The 20,556-nt window shown below is 36.6% G+C and overlaps 1 protein-coding gene across 1 annotated transcript; it reads left to right on the top strand.

Moving 5' to 3' along the window:
• The first annotated feature begins 78 nt into the window (after positions 1-78).
• Positions 79-19,568, top strand: UBE2J1 (ubiquitin conjugating enzyme E2 J1). Its single transcript, XM_087943503.1, has 8 exons — positions 79-223; positions 7,143-7,216; positions 8,542-8,673; positions 9,576-9,660; positions 9,830-9,935; positions 13,103-13,232; positions 15,140-15,274; positions 18,496-19,568. The coding sequence occupies exons 1-8, from the start codon at positions 193-195 to the stop codon at positions 18,760-18,762; spliced, it is 960 nt and encodes a 319-aa protein (XP_087799629.1). The 5' UTR covers positions 79-192; the 3' UTR covers positions 18,763-19,568.
• The last annotated feature ends 988 nt before the right edge of the window (positions 19,569-20,556 follow it).

Genomic DNA, 20,556 nt, shown 5'->3' on the forward strand with positions numbered 1-20,556 from the left:
ACTTCCGGGTAGCGGCAAAGCTTACGAGACAGCGGGGGAGGGAGGCGGGGAGGGAGCCTGGCCACTTCCCTCCTCTCGCCTCCACTCTACCGCTTGCCGCCGGCGTTGTTGTCACTGCGAAGCACCTTACGTGGCCGGACCGCTGCGCTCCGCCCGGCAGGAGGAGGAAGGCATCCCAAGGCAGGCTCCGTCATGGAGGCTCGCTACAATCTCAAAAGCCCCGGTGAGTCGCCGAAGACAGGGGGAGCGAAGGCGGGCGAGTTAATCCGGCAGGCGCCTGGCAGCGCGGAAGTGTTTTTGCGGGAGGCAGCTGCGGGGCTGACAGTGCGAGGGGGGCGGAGAGGCACCGCCAAAGCGAGCTCGAGGCTTTGGTGCACGGCTAGGCCAGAGCCGGCGGGGGCTCCGCCTTGTCTTTTGCACCGCTCCCGTAAGGTACTTGACGGGGCCCTCTTCTGAGCTTTCGGGGCCCCTGCTCCGGCGTGTCCCCAATCAGCAGCTTTCCTCCACCCAAGGGATGAGGCTTGTAGTTCTGCCTCTGGCTGCCGACTTCCCAGTGAGAGGAGCCGGAGAACCCCAGAACCCATCGGGCGGATAATGGGAGGGGAGCGGGACAAGGACTCTTAGTTTCGTTTCTGTATTTAACTTATGTTATTGTTCTCATGTATATGGGTATAATTCTCTCCCCCCCTCTATCTCTTCCTCTCCCTCTGTGTGTGTGTGTATACACACACACACATACATCATATCTTAAAAAGCTTAAAAGACATTTTAAAGAACCTTTAAGAATAAAGGCATGATTATACACTATCAATTCCACTGCCAAATGTAGAGGATATTAACTGAGTGAATATACTTATATTGGATGGGGCATGTACAATTGACTCAGTTTTAAAAAAATATAAATCGGTGCAGTTTTGTTGAAAGATAACCAGCAGACTTAAGGTTTTATGCAGATGTAAAATTTCTGGATTATTATGGTGTTTTTCATTGTTTACTTGAAGAATTGCAGTGTCATATTTAGGATATCTTCCTATTAAGTATTTTATTTAAGGGAAGACCAATTAACATCATGTAAGAGATTATATAAATATACTTTAGTGTTATCGATCTTCTGTTCCCCTTCTTCCCTACCCCTCTCCTTTTTAGTACCCTGAAGACACAAGGACAGATGCTACATCCAGAACTTCTCAATATTTCAGCTATTCAGTTTCCTTTTTTGAACTCTCCTATAAAATATAATATTCAATAATGACATAACTTCTTTGCAACAAAAGCTGTCATGCTAGGACAGATAGAAATCAGATCTGGCAGATTAAGAATTGTCTCTGGAGAATATGTGTTCAGATTTTATTTGCTTGAAGAGTGACCATTGCTTTTCATGCCTTTTTGTCCTTCTCAGAATAAATGTTACCATATGACTATGCATTCACAGAAAAATATTCCATTTGCTCTGAGTAGATAAACAAAAATATGTAAAGCCAAGATGCTATTATCAGGAATGAAAGTTACCATAATTATCACTGCCCACTATCATTTTCCAACTAGAGCTACCCATGTTAAAGCTGCAGTGTAGTATGTCTGTCTGATAATAGCATCAGATATTGTGAATAGGAATAACCCCTGCTAATTGTTATACTTCTAGTCAAGTTGGAAATGCAAACAGTGTTAAGCACTATCCATAAAAGTGAAGGAAGTCCACACTCCTGCAAATGTAATGTTAAAAAGGAAAAATAACTCAATTAGTTAAAGTAATAGAGCCAGTTTGGTCTAGCAATTAGGGCTCTAGCCTAGAAACCAGAAGACTAGTTTAGTCCCACCTTAGGCATGAAAACCAACTGGGTGATTTTGGGCTCATGCCCCTCTCAGCCCAACCCACCTCACAGAGTGGTTCTTCTGGGAAAAATGTAAGAAGGAAGAAGTACTACTGTAGGTATGCTTGCATCTTAAGTTATCAAATAAAAAGGCATGATATAAATAATAAAAAAGTTATGTTACAGAGACAAGACAGATCAAAGCTGTTTTTTTAAAAAAGATAAGGAAAGTATATAAATTAATTTGTACTTACACTGAAGTTGTACAGATAAGAGTGATAGAACTGCAAAAAAAATAATATATTTTCTTATTTTATATTTTTAATAATATTAAAAATATATAATGCAGATTTGCTTCTATCAAGCCTGCCTTGACTGATAAAGCAGAAACATCAAGAAGAGATTTTCAAAGGGATAAGAGCTTGGATAACTTTATTTATTATAGAAAATATATGAAGCTACACCAAGAGAATGTCAGTGATTGCTGTGTATCAGATGTGCAACCTATTTATACTGAAATTTAAAGTTAAAATTATTGTGCTTCTTTCTTCTGAGTGATGCAGCAGGCTAGAGACCTTTGTCTTTTGGGCTTGGTTTCCATGTCTTTTGTTTGAGAATAAGTAGATCAGTCAACAGGATGTTTACATTAAACAAGAGCAAAACATAATGTCCTACCTTTTTTTTAAATGGGCATTTGTTTCAGAAAGACTTTGTAGCTTAGCTATCCAGGGGGAAAAACTTAAGGTCACAGTGCATAGCTGAATGCACAATGGTGAAAAGGGAAATTCTATCTTAGGCCTCATTATGTAAAAGATTGAAAATAAAAGTAAAACCTTTGTAATGTTCTTATACAAATTTATGGCATTTCATATCTAGAATACTATGTACAGTACTGGCCACCACATTTGTAACGGAATTAGAAAAAGGGCTGTCAAAAAATCAGCTTGAACATTTTGTTTAAAAGAAAAAGAACATTTGGGACTCTAGTTTTGAAAAAAAAGTGACTAGAAGGATATGATAGAGATGTATGAATGCATGAGGAAGTTGAACAGGGAAATATTTTTCTCTCATTCTCAAAACCCTGATCATCCAGTGAAGTTGCCTGGAAAATTTAAAACAGACGAATATACTTTTTCACTCAGTGCATTAGAATACTTTATTGGCCAAGTGTGATTGGACACACAAGGAATTAAGTTGTGGAAGTCATTGTGGAAGATTTGGTGATAGTGTAGAACAAGGGTCTTCAAACTTGGAAAGTTTAAGACTTGTGGACTTCAACTTCTAGAATTCCTGAGCTAACATGACTGGAGGAGGAATTTGGGAGTTGAAGTCCACAAGTCTTAAAGCTGTCAAGTTTGAAGACCCTTGGTGTAGAACATGAGTATCTTAACCTTTTGGTTTGCCTGGGCCGCATTAGGTAAAGAGAAATTGTCTTGGGCCACATATAAAAATATATATAGTAAAATTAATATATATATAAATTGCATAATGTTAAAAAGTTTACGAACTTGTGAGGCCACATTATCAGCTGCCCTTAATCGTATGCAGCCCACTGGTTGGACAACTGATGTAGAAAGTGAAAGAGGATGATCTTGATGAGAAGCTCTGTTACCAAGGCAGCAAGTAAATAAATATTGCAGAAACCCAGATACGGATGGAGAGTTACAAAACCATCTTAGAAAAGCACTCCCCTAATTCATTTGAATATAAAAGAGGGAAGAGGGGAAATACATTCAGACATGCAAGATTCTGTGACAGTTGCCAATCATTTTTTTAAAAAACGTTTTGGGCTATGTGGCATCTTATTTCTTAATCTGGTCTACAATTACAGTTCGTTAAATATATGTTGCCTTACTTAAGTAAACATTTAGAATCAATATGGCTAAGATCCAGTGGTATATTAACCATTAAGCAGACTAAGCACGTGCTTAGGATACCAGGCCCAAAGGGGGCACCACAAAGTTGAGAATATGGCTTTGTTTGTACAATATGTACAAAGGAGGGAGGCACCAAGATTTATCAGTGCTTAGGGCACCAGTGAGCCTTAATCCACCACTGCTAAGATCCAAGGAACAATGTCATTAGTTCTTTGTATTCAGGGAACTTTGAATAGCTGTCTGGGGGACTTTCATTGTATAATACCAAATCAAGTTTGCAGTTGTTATGTTCAAACTTTTAACCAAAACTAACCAAAACCAGCTCATCTTGTACAGTTACAAGGGGGGGGGGGGTCTGCAATAAAACATGATGATCCATTGTTAATACAACATTTTAATAAATAAAAATATATTATTAAAATAAAGCCTTAAATATGTAGAAAATTAAAAGAGTGGAGAAGGTGGACAAGGAAGGCACTTGGTAGCAATTTGGAAAGCCAAAATTTAGAACTGAATTAGATGATTAAGAAATGTCATAGAGACCACAGCCATTAAACATTTTTAGACCTGTTGTACACACCTCTGCTTTATTGCTCTTGTCTTCTACCTTTCCTCTGATTTGTTTTTTAACTCTCCTGAAATAACCATTTTCTCCTGCTGCACATTTCTTTAAGATAAAGTTAACACTGCAGAACCTTCTATGTTGAATATTTACAGTGGCATACTCATGGGAGAACAAGGGGTTTTTATTAATGAAAGTAGCGTTCCAACATTGCAACTGAAGTCCCATGATTATTTTGTGTGCCTTGTGATGTCTTATGCACATCATAAAGACTCAGAGCTTTCACCATAATGCCACAATAACATGATGAAAGTAGCAGGACCTTATGAATGCCACTGAATCATCAAATCTACTAATTCTCCTAAAAAATTAGGGAGGGGGGGATACCAATTCAGCTCTAGGTTTGACCAGCAAAGGTGAAATCCCTAGAATCCCTGAAAATTGGAACCAAATTATACATTTTGATGTGACAGAAAGGGAAGATTATTAAATACATGAATAGGAAAATATATTAACTACAGTTAATGTTAAGTAAATATAAAATAAGTGTAATCAAACCTAATTTGTGCCCTGATTAACTAGTGGTTCTGAATATGCAGCTGCCTGTATGCCATTCCAAATCCAAGTAATTTTCTTGGTTAGAAAGTTTCATGCATTTGAGATTTTATCTACACTTCTTCCTAGTCTGTGCATATGGCTTTTTGAGACTGGAGCTTGCATTATGTTTTGGTGTAGTAGTAGTAAGATATCAGACTAGAAATCTAGAGACTGAGTTCTCTCCCCGCCTTTGGCAGGAAGCCAACTGGGTGATCTAGGGCCAGTGTCTGTCTGTCTCTCACGCACACATGCACAGCAGTAGGAAGGAGATAATGCCAACCACGGGAAAACCTTGCCAAGAAAACTACAGGGACTTATCTAGGTTATTGCCCAAAGTAAAAAAAAAACTGACTCGAATGCATCATAAAACCCATAAAAATTTGTTTTATTTCTTGTGGGCTACATAAATTTTTATATAAATAAGGGCCATTGATTTTTGCTTTATTAAATTTATATATGTCAATTTATAATTTACATATTTATATATGGTATGTATGGATATATTTGTAATCGTACAGTACTTGCTCCTAGAGTTCGAATTACCTTGATAATGGTAATTCTTGAGAAACTTTTTCACATAAATGGTTGCCAAGAGTTGAAAATGCAGTCTTCAGATTTATTTTAAAAGCCTACATCTTCTATTTAGTATATTTTTTGACCGTCTATTAATGTCTGTTAACATTCTGTTAAGTATCTAGATGAAGAACAAAGTGTTTTAATCCACCAAGTGGCAATCTCTCATCTGAGGACAAGGCATTATGATTTTTATTATTTGCATAATTTGCATAATGTAAAAAGCAAGCCCGCTCAAAAATTCCTTTTACCTTTACAGGTATATCTAATAATAAGCTGTTTTCATTAAAAGTACAATCAGTCCTTGACCTGCAACCATTTATTTAGTGACCATTCAAAGTTATAATGGCCCTGAAAAAAGTACCTTATGACCATTTTTCACATATATGACCATTGCAGCATCCGCATGGTCCCATAATCAAAATGTAGTTGTTTGGCAACTGGCATGACAGTTATGACAGTTGCAGTATCCCAGGGTCATGTGATCCTCATTTGTAACCTTTCCAGTCGGCTCCCTACAAGCAAAATCAGTGGGGGCAAGCCAGATTCATTTAGCAACCTCATGATTCACTTAATAACTGCAGTGACTCGCTTAACTGTGGCAAAAAAACCCTCATATAAATCAGGTGCTTCATTTAACAGCTGTCTTGCTTAGCAACCAAATTGTCATAAATCAAGGACTACCTGTATTTTAATTCAGATTATTTGGAGTTCCTTGCAAAGACAGTCTCTTTTAGATTGATTTTGATTCCTGGTCTGAATGCATCTATGCAGCTTTTTTGGCAACAGTATGGTTTGTCATTACCTTATTCTGGAGTATTTTTGAAATTTCCCAGTTTAGCCTATAGTCCTTATTCAAGTATTAACTACATCTGGTCTGCTTAGTTTGAACCTAGAATGGTTTAGACAGGCATGGCCACTTCCTAAGACAAAACTCCCTTATGCCTTTTCAAATATTGTGTCAATTCCTTTGATTAATAACTGACCCCACTGAATTGCAATTATACCTGAGAAGTATTTGAGCCAAGGTCTAAATAGAATTAACAAAAATATGTTTGCATAGTTATGGTGAGAATCCATTCAGCTCAGATTTTCTTTCCAGATTCACCCCAGCATTTCTCAAGACTTCTCCATAAACCCTGTCCACAAAGATTGGAAAGCAACTACATTCAGCTTAGCTATTGCATATGTCATTCCCCAGAAAGGAAAGTTTGTTCGTTCCTTCGTGCATCTTGTTCTTAAGTAATATAAGGAGTTCTTGGGATTCTAATTCCTGTGACATAACATTATTTTTATTCCATTACTTCATGCTGAATATGTGATTCACCTCCCTCCCTTCCTTTTTTATTTATAACAATTAAAAATACCACCTATGTAATTAGCTTGGAAACTTGGAAACATTAAAATGTTTCCTTTGTACATTAGTCTGAATCCAATTACTGATAGAAAAACTTCCAAATTACATTTATTTTCAGATGTTCTCTTGCCCTTCAGGACATGATATTACTTTTCCCCCATTAAATAACTAGGGTATAATATCATTTAATATTGTCATGGTTTAAGTTCAAGTTAACTGTCTCTTTCTAAACATGACCTTTGAGGGACAAATGTACATTTTGGAACTTCCTTTATCATTAATTGTTGGCAATAAGTTTCTATGTGCTCAGCCAATAGTACTGTAATACTTCACATAGTCATATATAGTTTTTTTTCCCCTTTCAGCTGTAAAACGTTTAATGAAAGAAGCTGCTGAACTGAAAGAAGCAACAGACCATTATCATGCCCAGCCTTTAGAGGTTAGTGGATGCCCACTTTGTATGCAATTCATGGCTAAGGGGTTTGGAGAATCTAACTTTAGAGAATTAAAAGTAGGCAAGCATGGACATTCTGCCTCCGAACCTCTTTTAGTGCCCTCTTTAGATTACCATCTTCAATCATAATTGCCAAAAATCAGCACAATGGCTGCTGACCATTTCTGATGGAAAGTAAATAGATATATGCCCTAAGAAAGGCTTATGGTAGTTTAAAAAAAATAAAACACTCAATGTTCTGCCTATCACAGGGGAAATATCATGACCTCACTTATGTACAATATTGTTCACTTTTATTGGTAATATTAATAGCTTTGCTGCCCCAATCAATTTTGAGTATGGCCCTTAAACAAGTAAACCTAAAAAACAATGATGCAGATAGACCTCACTGAACTGCCCTGTTTAGCAAACATTTTAAGTTATGTCAGAGCTGAAAATGTAGCTTTATGACCATCATCCTATTTACATCCATCATAGGATCCCATGGTTATGTGGTTGCAATTTTTGTGCTTTATTACTGGCTTCCAACAAGTAAACTCAATAGGGAAACTGGCAATAAAATTGGAAGACATGATCATGTCTTGCTTAACAATCTGTGGTGGCTTGCTCAGCAATAGCACTTAGACCTACCGTATTTTTGCTCCATAAGACGCACTTTCCCCCACCCCCAAAGTGGGTGGAAATGTCTGTGCGTCTTATGGAGCGAATATTGCATCACAGACCGTGAAGTGTATTACCTCAGGGGTCCCCAACAGTGGACTGATGCCGATCCTTTGATGAATAGCAGCCCGCCCAGGCAGCAGGGTCCTTTTACAGTGCTCTTCTGTCTTTGTCATTGCCCACCTCTTCTGTCTTTTCCACAGTGCAGGAGTCAATAGGCAGAGCTGGCACATGAAAGGACACCAATCTGTGGTCCTCTCAGGCACCATCTGATTTTTTTTTTCTTGTTTTCCTCCCCTAAATCTAGGTGCGTCATGGTCAGGTGCGTCTTGTGGAGCAATAAGTACGGTATATACCACTTCACAGTGCTTTACAGCCCTATTCTGAGCAGTTTACAGAGTCAGCCTATTGCCCTCAACAATCTGGGTAGAAGGCTGAATCAACCTTGAGCCAGTGAGAATGGCAACTGAATGGGACTATTAAGTTGGGATAGTAAAGTCAGATTGTTGATTCAAGGAAATCATAACTTTAATATGCCAGTTATGGCCTATTTAACCATAACGATGGCAGTCAGGGGATTGTTACTGCAAATTTAATTTGATGTATTTTTGAGGAGAGTGGCTGTTTATATTTCCATTTTTCTTTTGTAGGACAATCTTTTTGAGTGGCATTTCACTGTAAGAGGTCCTCCAGATTCAGAGTTTGATGGAGGAGTTTATCATGGAAGAATAGTGCTACCACCAGAATATCCTATGAAACCACCAAGTATTATTCTCTTAACGGTAAAACTTCAGGTGTCAGCTAGAAAACCACAAATGTTTTGTTAGATTATTAGATCATTGTTAAAAGTCTCAATTACTTAATATGTAAAATAATTTTAAGAAAAAATGTATCTAATTGTTTTTCCTAACCTTTCACTGTCAACCCACAGCTATTAAGTTACACTGGTTTTTTAGGATTAAGCTATAATAATTTTTCCTTCCCTTGTACGATTTTCATTGCCTCAGGCATGGTTCACAACAATGACACACCTATAAAATCTTTCAGTAGTAAAATTACCATGAAATACAGGGTCATACAGGTATTTTCATCTAACAGTTAAAAAAATAAATTCACCCCCTATTCCCCCAGGAAAAGTAGCAGTTATCTGCTCTTTCATGCAAGAAGAATTGGAAATGTTTGAAGAATGGATGGGGCATGGTTGCTATAGCATGCAAAGGAAAAATAAGTGTATTTTTGGTATTGATACAATTCTGGTATTGATATATTAAATATATTAAGTATATTAAAATCTATTTTAATATGTTAAAATAATAAACAGATCAAAATAATAAACAGATCCATTATTTAGGAAATCATAAGTAGGTTTTTATTCATGTATGCTAAAAAAGCAGTTTTAGCTTTCTCCCTCACTCTACCAATGGAACTGCTCATTCAAAACTTTTCCATACCAGCCTTTGCTAGCAGCCAGATCAGCTCATCAAGACTGACAGTACAGCTGCCCATTAAAGCCACAACTGAGCTGTTTTTTTTCCTGCTTTTTCTTCATTCCATATGTGACTCACTTCAGCAAAACCACAACCATGACATGCCTCAAAAATCCATATGCCACACAGTGCTGAATTTTATCTTTTTAAAAAAGTTTGATGAAATGATTTTTTTTCTTCTCAATTTGTCTTTTAAGGCCAATGGTAGATTTGAAGTGGGAAAGAAAATTTGTTTAAGCATCTCAGGACATCATCCTGAAACATGGCAACCATCTTGGAGCAGTAAGTCAACTGTTATCGGCAGTAAGCAAAGTTTGATAAAGAAGCAAATCTCTGCTGTTAAAAAGATTATACCTCAGTACAGCAGACTTTATAATTCATTCTCTCTCTCTATTTCTCCCTCCCCTCCCTCCCTCTCCATAATTGCTAATTAAAGTTATTTTTATTACAGTAAGAACTGCCTTGCTTGCTATTATTGGATTTATGCCAACAAAAGGAGAAGGAGCCATAGGATCTTTAGATTACACACCTGAAGAAAGAAGAGCACTGGCTAAGAAGTATGGGTTATGTTTTGTGTGAAATAGTTATGCTCAGTTGTATTTCTGAATAAAAATGTTCTTGGGTTTTGAAATTGATTTTTAGGCCTGTCAGTATCTGAGAGTATATTTTAAATCAAGGTAATACAAAAATTACCTTGAAGTTGAAAACTGCTTGTGAACATTATGCTGGAGGTTATCTGTGGGAAGGCAGGGGGAAATGGAGTAGCAAAAGCCACATGTCCTTAGCCTTATAAATTTTTTTTTAGCCTACGTTGATTCCTCTCCTTTCAATTTACCTAGTTTTTAACCACTTATTATATCCAAATCTTTTTGGGCAGATGAGAGGCAGCATAAGAAATTTTAGGGCAGCACAGATGATGCCTTTTTGCCTAGACCGCTAAGTATGATTTTCATTTTGAGAACTTCTGGTAGAAATAGAGCATCTTCTTTCTTTCCCCTTTAATTTCTGATAGAGCATCTATTTTTTTCTAGAAAATTTTCAGCACATTTTTATACCAAATACCCACTAGATTCATCTTATGCAATTGTAAAGGTCTTAAATTGTAGTCATGTAATCCCATGATATCATAATGCCAGAGGCTTCTATTGATGTGTGATAAGACCTGCTGTATTACTGATGATTCTAGAATCAACATATCACATTATCTATTTACCCTGCCATTAGGTTCTTCCCTATTTGTAATCTCAAGTTTTTGTTGCTGTGGAACTAGGCATTTCATTCTGTTTTGGCTCCATTATTAGCCTTTTCAAGTATCTTATATAGACAGTAACAACAGTATATAATACTAAAGCTGTCTTGTCTTTAAGTGGGCAAAACATTGCACCAGAAGGCAAAAAAATTGAACTAAGGTGGGCTAATTTGCCGAATGTGTCCAAAATCTGGGACCTATGACACCCATGGGATTGAAATTTGGCAAATTTGTGGTCTCTTTAACCCTGACCCCCCCAGAGGTTCAGTAGACCAGTTCTGCCTTTGCCCTCTGGAGGCCAGATAGACTAGCTCCTCCTTTTCAGCTGGAAATCAGGTAGTATGGTATCACCCAAGCTTTCCAGAGGCCAGGTAGATCAGTCTCAGCATCAGCTGCCACAGGGCAGTCAGCTGCAGGTCAAGCTGGCTAGAATCTCTTTCTACTACTGCTTTTTTGCTCTTGTTCATTCTGATTCTCTGTTTAAGTAAGGAAATGTCTCTGAAAAGGTGGCCCCATAGGTCAGGGGTGTCAAACTCGTGTTGTCATGACGTATCGGGACTTTTCCCCCATTTGCTAAACTGGGAAGGGGCGGGGCCAGCACATGACTCAATCCGGACTGCGGGCCATGGGTTTGACACCCCTGCCATAGGTTATGGGTTGTCTAGTCCTATATATATTCAGAATTATTCCATTAATTCATTCAAGCTTACCGCTAGATGAGGGAATTCAGGATTTCAGCCTTAAATTAATTTAGTAGGGCAAGAAAATTGATTTTGCACTATTACCTACTTGATCAATAAATCTCTACATAGGAAATGAAAATTTAATTAGTAAAATGAATAGCAATCTGGTCCTGATTTTTTTAAACTATCTGAATCTGTTTGTCCGAGAAGACAGTGAGGTGATGTGTTTGTTCTTTAATCATAATATTTTGTGATTTTTTTTTCTTTTATAAAATGGAACTAGTCAATTACATGGTGTTCTTTATTTAGTCCACAGTGCTTAAGTCAAGAGCTCTGTTCAGGAATATCTAGATTCAGAAAAAAATGTGGTTTTCTGTGAGTAGAGATTTTCCAGAAATGGAATGTCAAAATGTTATGCAGAAAATGTTTACTTCAGGTTGGTGTGGTGATTGCATGATGTTTGCTTATTAAACAGTGGTTCTAAAAAATTAAAAGCCAAAAGTTACATTGCATATCACTTTTATTGCTTATTCCCTAACATTGTATCCAGTTCTTCAACAAAGTATTTTTTTCCATATCAGAGCTTTTGATTTCTTTGAATGTAATGTAATTCAAAATTCATAAAATAGGCTGGATTTTTTCACAGAAAATAATGTATTTTAAATATTTAGGCAGTCTATGGATTTTCAGAAAAGAATGGCAATTCAGATAATACTAGTTTGCATTACATTTTCTGGAAAACCCATCACTGAACCTGTCAGTGTGCAGTCCTTGGTACACCATGCTTGATTGTTTGGCTTTTCTTGACCACAGGAACAGCTAACAAATCATGGTCTGTGGTTTATTTTCCATGAAATGTGAAAAAAAAAATCCTTCTTTTTCTGTCTAATCAAGTCAGGGCAAGCAATGACTTCTATCTAACACTTTCTGGGTAGGAGGAGAAAAAAGTAGACAAACAAGTCATAAAATAAATTTGTTTAGCTGCTTCTGCAGGCAGAAGGACCAGTTGAGAAGGTTGATGGAGAAGTATTCTGGCTTAATATGTCATGCAAATGCACTCATTAACTGGTCAGTCTTGTTTCAGAAGTAAATCCCATTGAGTTAGTATTGCATTGTTTGTCATAGTTAACTGACAATAATACCCTGTGATTGTTTATTCAGGTTGTGCTTATATTTCAAATAAACCAAGATTTGTTTTCTACATGGTTTGTTGAACAGCTAGAATACTGCAAATGATTGAAGTAGCCATCCTGGGTTACTCTCCCTCCTACTTTGAACCTTTGTAAATCAGTTAAAACTTAGCTGGGGCAGAAAAACAAACCTAGGTTTATTCTGATGTATGTGGATAAAAGGTAGGTAGGTTGGTTAATAAGAAGGAAGGAAGGAAATAAAGAGTATTTCATTATTCAGCAGGTTGCAAATTTATTAGAAATAGATTGCTGTACTTCAGAATATATTTTGTTCGATCTAATTTAATTCTAAATGACTCTCTAAAAGTAGAATTAAAGATGATGGCTTTTTTCTACTCTTTTTACAATCTTAAACATCTGGACATACAGTTATGCAGCAGATGTATAAACAGAACTACTCTAGCAGTTGGGAAATATGTGAACTTCTGCCAGCTTGTGTGCACTGTAGCATACCCAATTGAGCCTTCAGAACACACCACACATTTCACAGATAAGTCGTTTATCCAAGGTTAATGCTAAGCAAGGCTTAGTATAGCATGCAGTATGTTTTGTTGGTGCTTGCTGATTGTTAAATTAACATATGGTCTGCTATTATTCCCTAGGTCGCAAGATTTTTATTGTGAAGGGTGTGGCTTACTTATGAAAGAAGTCCTCTTACCGTTAACTTCAGGGAGTGCCCCAAGCCAGGCTGATCAAGAAGCCAAGAAACTTGCCAGGCAAATCAATTTCAAGGTAAAATAACAGTTTGTTCTTCTTTTCTCTTGATTACTTTGGTGAGTAGGACAATGCCTAGGGAGGCTGATTAATGCTGTCCAGCAACATGGATTAAAGGTGAAAATTGCTCCAGAAAGTCATTGTTCGATCTCTGTGTCACAGGAATCCAAACTCTGCCTCCTTTCTTAGCTATGTTTGATTTAAAAATTGATACATGTAATACACTTGTTGAAATATGTCGGGTTACACGCCCATTGCAGAATTTTAATTTTTCCTCGTGTTCCCCTATTCTCTAAATTTATTCCAAATAATTCTCCAGTGCTCAAGAGCAAGTTGTAGCAGGTTTCAAGGAGGATAAGGAATCACACTATTTCTCATTGTTGTTGTAGTATTTTTCACGCATTTAATTTGATGCATCCTATTATTTTACAATTATAATACTGCCCAAAAAGTTGGGTGCCAATCTTTATAAAAACAACTAATTACAACTCTGTAATGAGAGTAACTTGCTAAGCAGGATTTTTAAATGTTGCTTGGGTTGCTTTTTTAAAAACAAATTAAACTTTGAGAACACTTATCTTTTGGAGCAGAATACCAGTGTGCATTTAAGCATGGTAATAGCTATCACAAAATCCCTTCAGAAGTAATACCTTCATTGTGTTTTAAATAATAAAAATAGTGCAAAAATGGCTACAGACCAGAACTTTACATGTAGCTGAAAATTCTATTACCTTGTTTAAAAAAAATCGGCAGCACTCTATACATAGAGCTGAAATCTTCCCCATGATGTTTAGGGATGCAAGTATATGTTGCTTGCCAGGTTCTGTATTATGTATGTAGATGCATATTCTGTAGAACCTCCATGTCCCAGATAGACCTTATGACATTTCTAAGAAAATAAAAATGATTGGTGACTGCAGCGGTTAGTTTAGAAGCGGATACAGTTTTCTAGAAGAGAAAAGATAAGTGAGAATAATAGAAGGCTTTTTGTAGGTTGAAGAAAGAGTGGGGAGGATAGATTGCATTCTGGAAATAGGTGCATTATAACTGGTTATGGGGCACGATGGCTCAACGGTTAAAGATGCTGAGCTTTGTGGTCTGGAAAGCTGACAGCCCACGTACAAGACCCGAGTGCTGCACAAAGGGGTAAGCTCCTGTTCCTTGCCCAAGTTCCTGCTCTCCTAGCCGTTCGAAAGCATGAAAATGTGAGTAGATAAATAGGTATCACTTCCATGGGAAGTGAGAATAATACCACGGGTTCCATACATCTTTAGCAAATAGTCATGCTGGCCACATGACCACAGAAAATGTCTTCAGACAATGCTGGCTCCCTTGACCAAGAAACACAAATAAGCACCACTGGACAGGGAAAGCTTTACCTTTACTTTAATTGGTTATATTTATAAGTAAACATGCCCCTTTCCGTCCCCAGCAGCTATTGTACAAGAGAAAACCCAGCAGGTTCTCAGAGTCAATAATGCTGCAAGCTGTTGAGAGAGGTGGGGGTTATTGGAGTAATGTTTTCTTCCCATAAGAATGGAAAGCCATTGTGTGGACTGATCTGGCATTTAATTGAAGTTCATCTCATTGCTACCTTCTAATATCTAGCATTATTTACATTTTATGGATATGCTTTTTTTTGTTTGCTCTTGGTGGGGATTTAATAAACTAAAAACAAAAAGGGACAACTTGATTTTCTTTCTGTGACATATTTCAATCAATCATCTATTCCAGAATTGCTTGCTTTATTTAATAGCACGGTCTCCTAAATTTAACAAGGCGCCTAAGCAGAGATATACCTCTTACAAAGTGTTCAATAATGTTGCAAGAAGAATGCATTACATAACAATTGTGCCCATAATTGATTAGGATTTCAGTGTCTCTTTGATGTAATAATGTATGGTGTTCTTCTCATTTTGCTTAAGGCTGAAGGTAATTCATCTAGAAAATCTGTTACTGAACCTTTAGATGTGTCAGAATTTAATCACCTTGGGAGTTCCTCTGAACACCAACAAGAAATTACAACTCCAGCATTCCAGGATACCATCACCAGTGAAATGGTGGGTATTTAATAAATGAGGCACATTCTTGGAAAAGTCAACTTAATACTGCTTAGGTGCAACTAGAAACCTATTTAAATACAGATTGTCCTCAAATTACAACAGTTCACTTGGTGATCGTTCAAAGTTACAACGGTTCTGAAAAAAAGTGACATGACCGTTGACTGTTGCAGCATTCCCAAAGTTACGTGATTGGATACTTGGACACTGGCTCATATTTATGATGGTTGGACACTGACTCATATTTATGATGGTTGCAGTGTCCTGGGGTCATGTGATCACTTTTTGAGGGACTTATATTTTTAGAATACAGGTAATCCTCAATATGCGATCACAGTTGAACCCAAAATTTATGTTGCTAAGTGAGAAATTTGTTGAGTGAGTTTTGCCCTATTTTATGACCTTTCTTGCCACACTTGTTAAGTGAATTATTGTGGTTGTTAAGTTAGTAACATGGTTGTTAAGTGAATCTGGCTTTCCCATTGACTTTGCTTATCAGAATGTCACCAAAGGGACCCTGGGACACTGCAACCTTCACAAGTAGGAACCACTTGCCAAGCATCTGAATGTAAATCACAGGACTGGGGATGCTGCGATAGTGAAAATGGTCATAAAATCACTTTTTTTCAATGCAGTTGTACTTTTGAATGGTCACTAAGCGAACTGTTAAGTCAAGGACTACCTACCTGTATACCAAGATAAATGTTTTTGTCACCACAATAAGGATTTGCTCATAGACCCAACCTCATGCTAGCCCAAATCTTTAATGAAATACATTAAATAAGAAATGTGAGTTTTGCTTTGTTCTTTAATGATTTTCAGCATTTACTTACTAATCATACTTCCCATTTCTTCACAAACACTTTAGTAAATATAACTGCATGGAGGAAGATTAATTTTATCCATTTTAAATTATGGTTGTTGTTTTTTAATTATGACATATTAATATAACCAAGGAGAGCTGGTTATATAATCTTTCCACTTTGAAAGTAACTGAGACTTGCTGTTGATCCAGGACAGCTGCTGCTATGACTGCTCTAGATGCAATCTAAATTCACTGATAAATTGTAGACAAATCCCAGTTAAGCTGTATGAGTGGGTGTATGGGTTTTTAGAGTTGATGTGCTACAGATTGGTTAAAAAAATCATGTCAAATCACATCAAAGCATCTGTTCCTGGGTACAGAGTATTTTTCAGCTTTTTAAAAGATGCAGACGTGCTAATATTTTATAGATTTTCCCAATGGAAGTTTTCTTGATATGCAATTGCAGTTCCATAGCATTTGAATTTATTTTTTCCCCTACAAGGCTCATTACATTTGAATGTGGTGGTTTGATACCATATGTATTGCTCTTTTTCTTCCTTTTAGCAAACTGACCCACTGTGAACACCAGAAATAATCATATTATTTTAGGGGGGAGTAAGAAGAATGCTATTACTTTGTTTTAAGTGACAGTACTTAATCTTATTATCTTTTTGTCAGACTTTTCAGAGTAAGCACCATCCCTAAACAAAATATGAATCTAACTTAGTTCGTTAGTTACGTATGATCAATTCTGTTATTCAAAGTACATTAATATTTTAAAGGATCCCCTTGTTGATCCCTCCCTCCCCCTTCTCTCTCTCTCCTATTTGCTTTACATTAGGAAAGCAGCCTATATGGGAAAAATGCATTATCTAAGGTTTTGAAATCCTGGTTCTTTTTCCTTGTTAATGTATAACATATTAGGCAGAATATGGCTAGATTTTCTGAAGGTCAATAAAACAGATATCCGCAAGTAATTGAACAAATTCACTACAATTTATAATGACATCTCTATATAAATCAGAGGATTTACATAATTTGCCACTGCCAAATCCCAAATGACTCATAGCAATTTATAATAAGCATCAACTTACATGAATTAAAATCAGCAAAATAACCATAGGCACCAATACTGTCATAATGAAAAACCCTCAAATGTCAAAGGTCCTGGCTAACCACAACATTAGATAAATCATCTTGTACCTTTAATATATTTCATATATGGCTATAACAACTCTCATCTGTCTATAGAGCTTTTTTTTTTCATTCTGCATTAATTGGAATCTCTGAATAAAAACAGTTCAAGATAAGGGATAGTTCAGAAGCCTTAATTAACCATTATGGGGACATGATTTACTGTTTGCATAGTCTCCTGCTTCAGGCAAGGCTGCAACTAACACATCTGCCAAGCTGACTGACAGCCACCCTGAGCATGTGAAGCAAATTTAGGAGTCTAGCAGAACTCCCAAACCATAGTTCCAACCCTTCCTGTCCAACCCCACTTCACAATTCCGTGTTGTAGACAGAGAGCCAGTACGTTTCTAAACAAATAGCAATTCTAGCTAGTTAAGATTCAGTTTCAGCTTATTTTCATCCCACCCAAATTCAGTAGACTTCAGACAGTATATCTGTTTTTTCCGATCTGGCACAGGGTGTAGGAATGTACAACTGGATATTATCACAGTGCTTGATGATGCTCTATATAATCTCTTCCTGTATCCTCATGTAGATATTAATAGCATGGACAGATACCTGCAGGAACTCAAGAGAGTATTCACTAGGCCAGTCTCTCCTCCCTCCGTCAACTGGTGCTTAATTTCCACATAGCAAATCAATACCTCTCATTAATCAACCCTTGTAGGCAGTCCAAATAGTTCTTTATCTTAACACCAGTGAAAGTCAAGTTTGATTAGGAGAGGTATAATTCATCCATATTTTGATGAGGGTCATCCACCAGAACAACCATTTTGTGGGATTGGACTATGATTAAGAGAGGTCCAAATAATTTGCTTTCCCTGGAGTACTCTAGCTGAAGCTTCTATACCTGTTCAACAATTGTTTTTAAAAAGGAAAGGTTGGAAACAGGGAGGTAATTGTGTAATTTAACTGGAGAAAGCTTCTTCAGTAACAGCACCTTCTTTAGAAAGCTGTCACCCCTTGCCAATCATGCTCTGCTGTCCTATGGACTTCCAAAGATCTTTGTATTAAAGTATAATTGATTCCCTGTTGTGCTGGGAACAATTAATATTAATATATTATGATTCTGATTGATAATGTTCTACTTATATAAGCAATAACTAACTCAAGCAAGATGACAGCTTGCTCTTCTCATTTTAAATATTGGCTAAATTCTTCTACTATGTAGGACATTTTGTTTTCAGTTCTGTTTTGCTGAATTCATTTTTCTCACTTTTAGTCTGGAAATCCAACCAACTCTGCCACTTCAAATGAAGAAGAGCTCCATTCTCAACCTGCATCCAATAATACTTCAGTGAGCTCCCGCCAAAGACATAACCAGCACAGAAGAGCACCAGGTTCAACCAACTTCAATCAGGTTCAGCAGCCAAGAGTCAACACGAGCCACATGGGATCAAATATGCTGATTCTTCTTCTTGTTTTAGCATTGGCAGTACTAGTTGTTAGACGTATATATCTAGCCAATGAGTATGTATTTGAATTATGAGATTCTCTCATTTTGAAGACCAGTGACTTGAACGTGTTATTGAAATGTTCTGTTTGGTATGTCATGAGGATTGTTTACATAAGATTACTTTTTGTATTTTCTCATTTTAAAAGTGAATGCCAATGTACCTGAGGAGGTACATTAATATTTTCAAGGAATATACACTTTGATAGTGGTGAAAGTATGGATGATTAATAATCTGTACAAACTGACAGATTACCCAAAATGTCTTTTGAGAATATTCTGCATTAGCAGGATATTTAAGGGTGAATGGACTTACTGCATTGTGCACGAGGTTTGATGGGTACTTTTAACTGAGAGAGCCCTAAAATTGTGTTTTATGCCAATATGGATTTATGGATAATTATTCAAAAAGCAAGACAATAAAGATTTATTCATGACAGGGCTCCTTAAATTGCAATGCAGAAATGTTTGTATAGTAAATGTTATTAAATAAAAGAAAGTTGGTAATATAATAGCCACATTTATTTCCTACCTAAAAATTCCAGGAAATGAAATGCTGTAAATTGTAAGCATTTTTTTTAAAGTGGGAAGAACAGAATATACTTTACTTTTTACTTTTAATTGTCCTGAATCTAGAATAATCTTTTGCAAGTTTTGAAGGCTACTTTTAAAATATTCAGTTATGTATATTTTGCTTTTTTAAAGCTGAGAATCCCGCCAATTGTTATGTAATATTTACCCAAACTTAGATTAGATTATAACTTATTTCAGAAATATACATAATTCATTGAATTGATTGTTCATGTGCCCATCGTTAAAAAATAAAATGCTTTTTGAAAACCTATCAACAAAGTTAGAATATTTTCATAAGTTTATTTAAGAAATACTTCAGAAAATTAAGTTTTATTAATTGAGCTTGCCTAATTGCTTCATTCATTGAGTTTGCAAGCAATTGATTCCAAGTGGAAGCTAGAGGCAGTGTCGTCAGCCTTTCAGTTTAGACCAGATCAGGAAACTGACTGCACAGGAAGATTGGAACTCTACTTTATTGAAATGGGCTCTAGTAACCAACCCTTGCAAGCTGGCTGTGCTTTCCCCCTCAATTTTTTTTATCCCAGGGAGGAGCCAGTCTGAGCTTCTTCTTAATACTATCTCTTTTCCCAGGTTGTAAGGAATGGTCTTGTCCTCTTTGTTCACAGAAACAGTTTCTGAACATTTTCTTGAAGGCGCTCTCTCCCTGCCACTCCTCAGGATGCAGTCAGCTTCTAATTTGTTTAACCATTTCCACTGGCAATTTAGTCAAATAGCAATGATCAGGTCATATGCACAAACACATCATTTGTGGATAAGCAAGAATTCTCTGGAATTGAAATCAAATCAAGAAAACAATAGCAGAAGGAAATAGTTGTCAATGATTTTCCCATTTACAATTATCTGAAAGATTTTTAAAAAATAAAAAGATATGGTATGGACAGAGTAAGTCAGAATTTGTCAGAATATTTGAACAGTTACTGAAATTGCAAACTTCTGTTGAAATTTAAAGTGGGAAGAACAGGTTAAATAACATACAATTAAGTGAGCTAAGAATGTTGGTTATAATACACAGATCAGTGGGAAAAGATGTGGCTAAAAGGGTTGAAATGTATATCAAGATTTCAAATATAATTTTTACAAAATGATGTATTTTTGTTGGCACATGACACCAGAGAAGTTATCCAGAATGTATAAAAGCACTTCAAATGTATGTTGGAAATGTGAATAACATGAAGGGGCATTTATTATATTTGGTAGTAAAAAGGTAAAGTAGTCCCTGTGGATTTTACTCTGCCA

Source organism: Notechis scutatus, chromosome 1 (assembly GCF_049901735.1).
Source record: "Notechis scutatus isolate UNSWTSFEM ecotype Mainland chromosome 1, rNotScu1.2, whole genome shotgun sequence".
Classification (NCBI taxonomy): Eukaryota; Metazoa; Chordata; class Lepidosauria; order Squamata; family Elapidae; genus Notechis; species Notechis scutatus.

What these genes read in the sequence shown, in the direction of transcription:
- UBE2J1 (XM_087943503.1), top strand. Translation starts at nt 193, where the DNA reads ATGGAGGCTCGCTACAATCTCAAAAGCCCCG. An exon ending in CAAGTATTATTCTCTTAACG is followed by an intron (nt 8,674 to 9,575) that starts GTAAAACTTCAG and finishes TTGTCTTTTAAG; the next exon opens with GCCAATGGTAGATTTGAAGT. An exon ending in AGAAGAGCACTGGCTAAGAA is followed by an intron (nt 9,936 to 13,102) that starts GTATGGGTTATG and finishes ATTATTCCCTAG; the next exon opens with GTCGCAAGATTTTTATTGTG.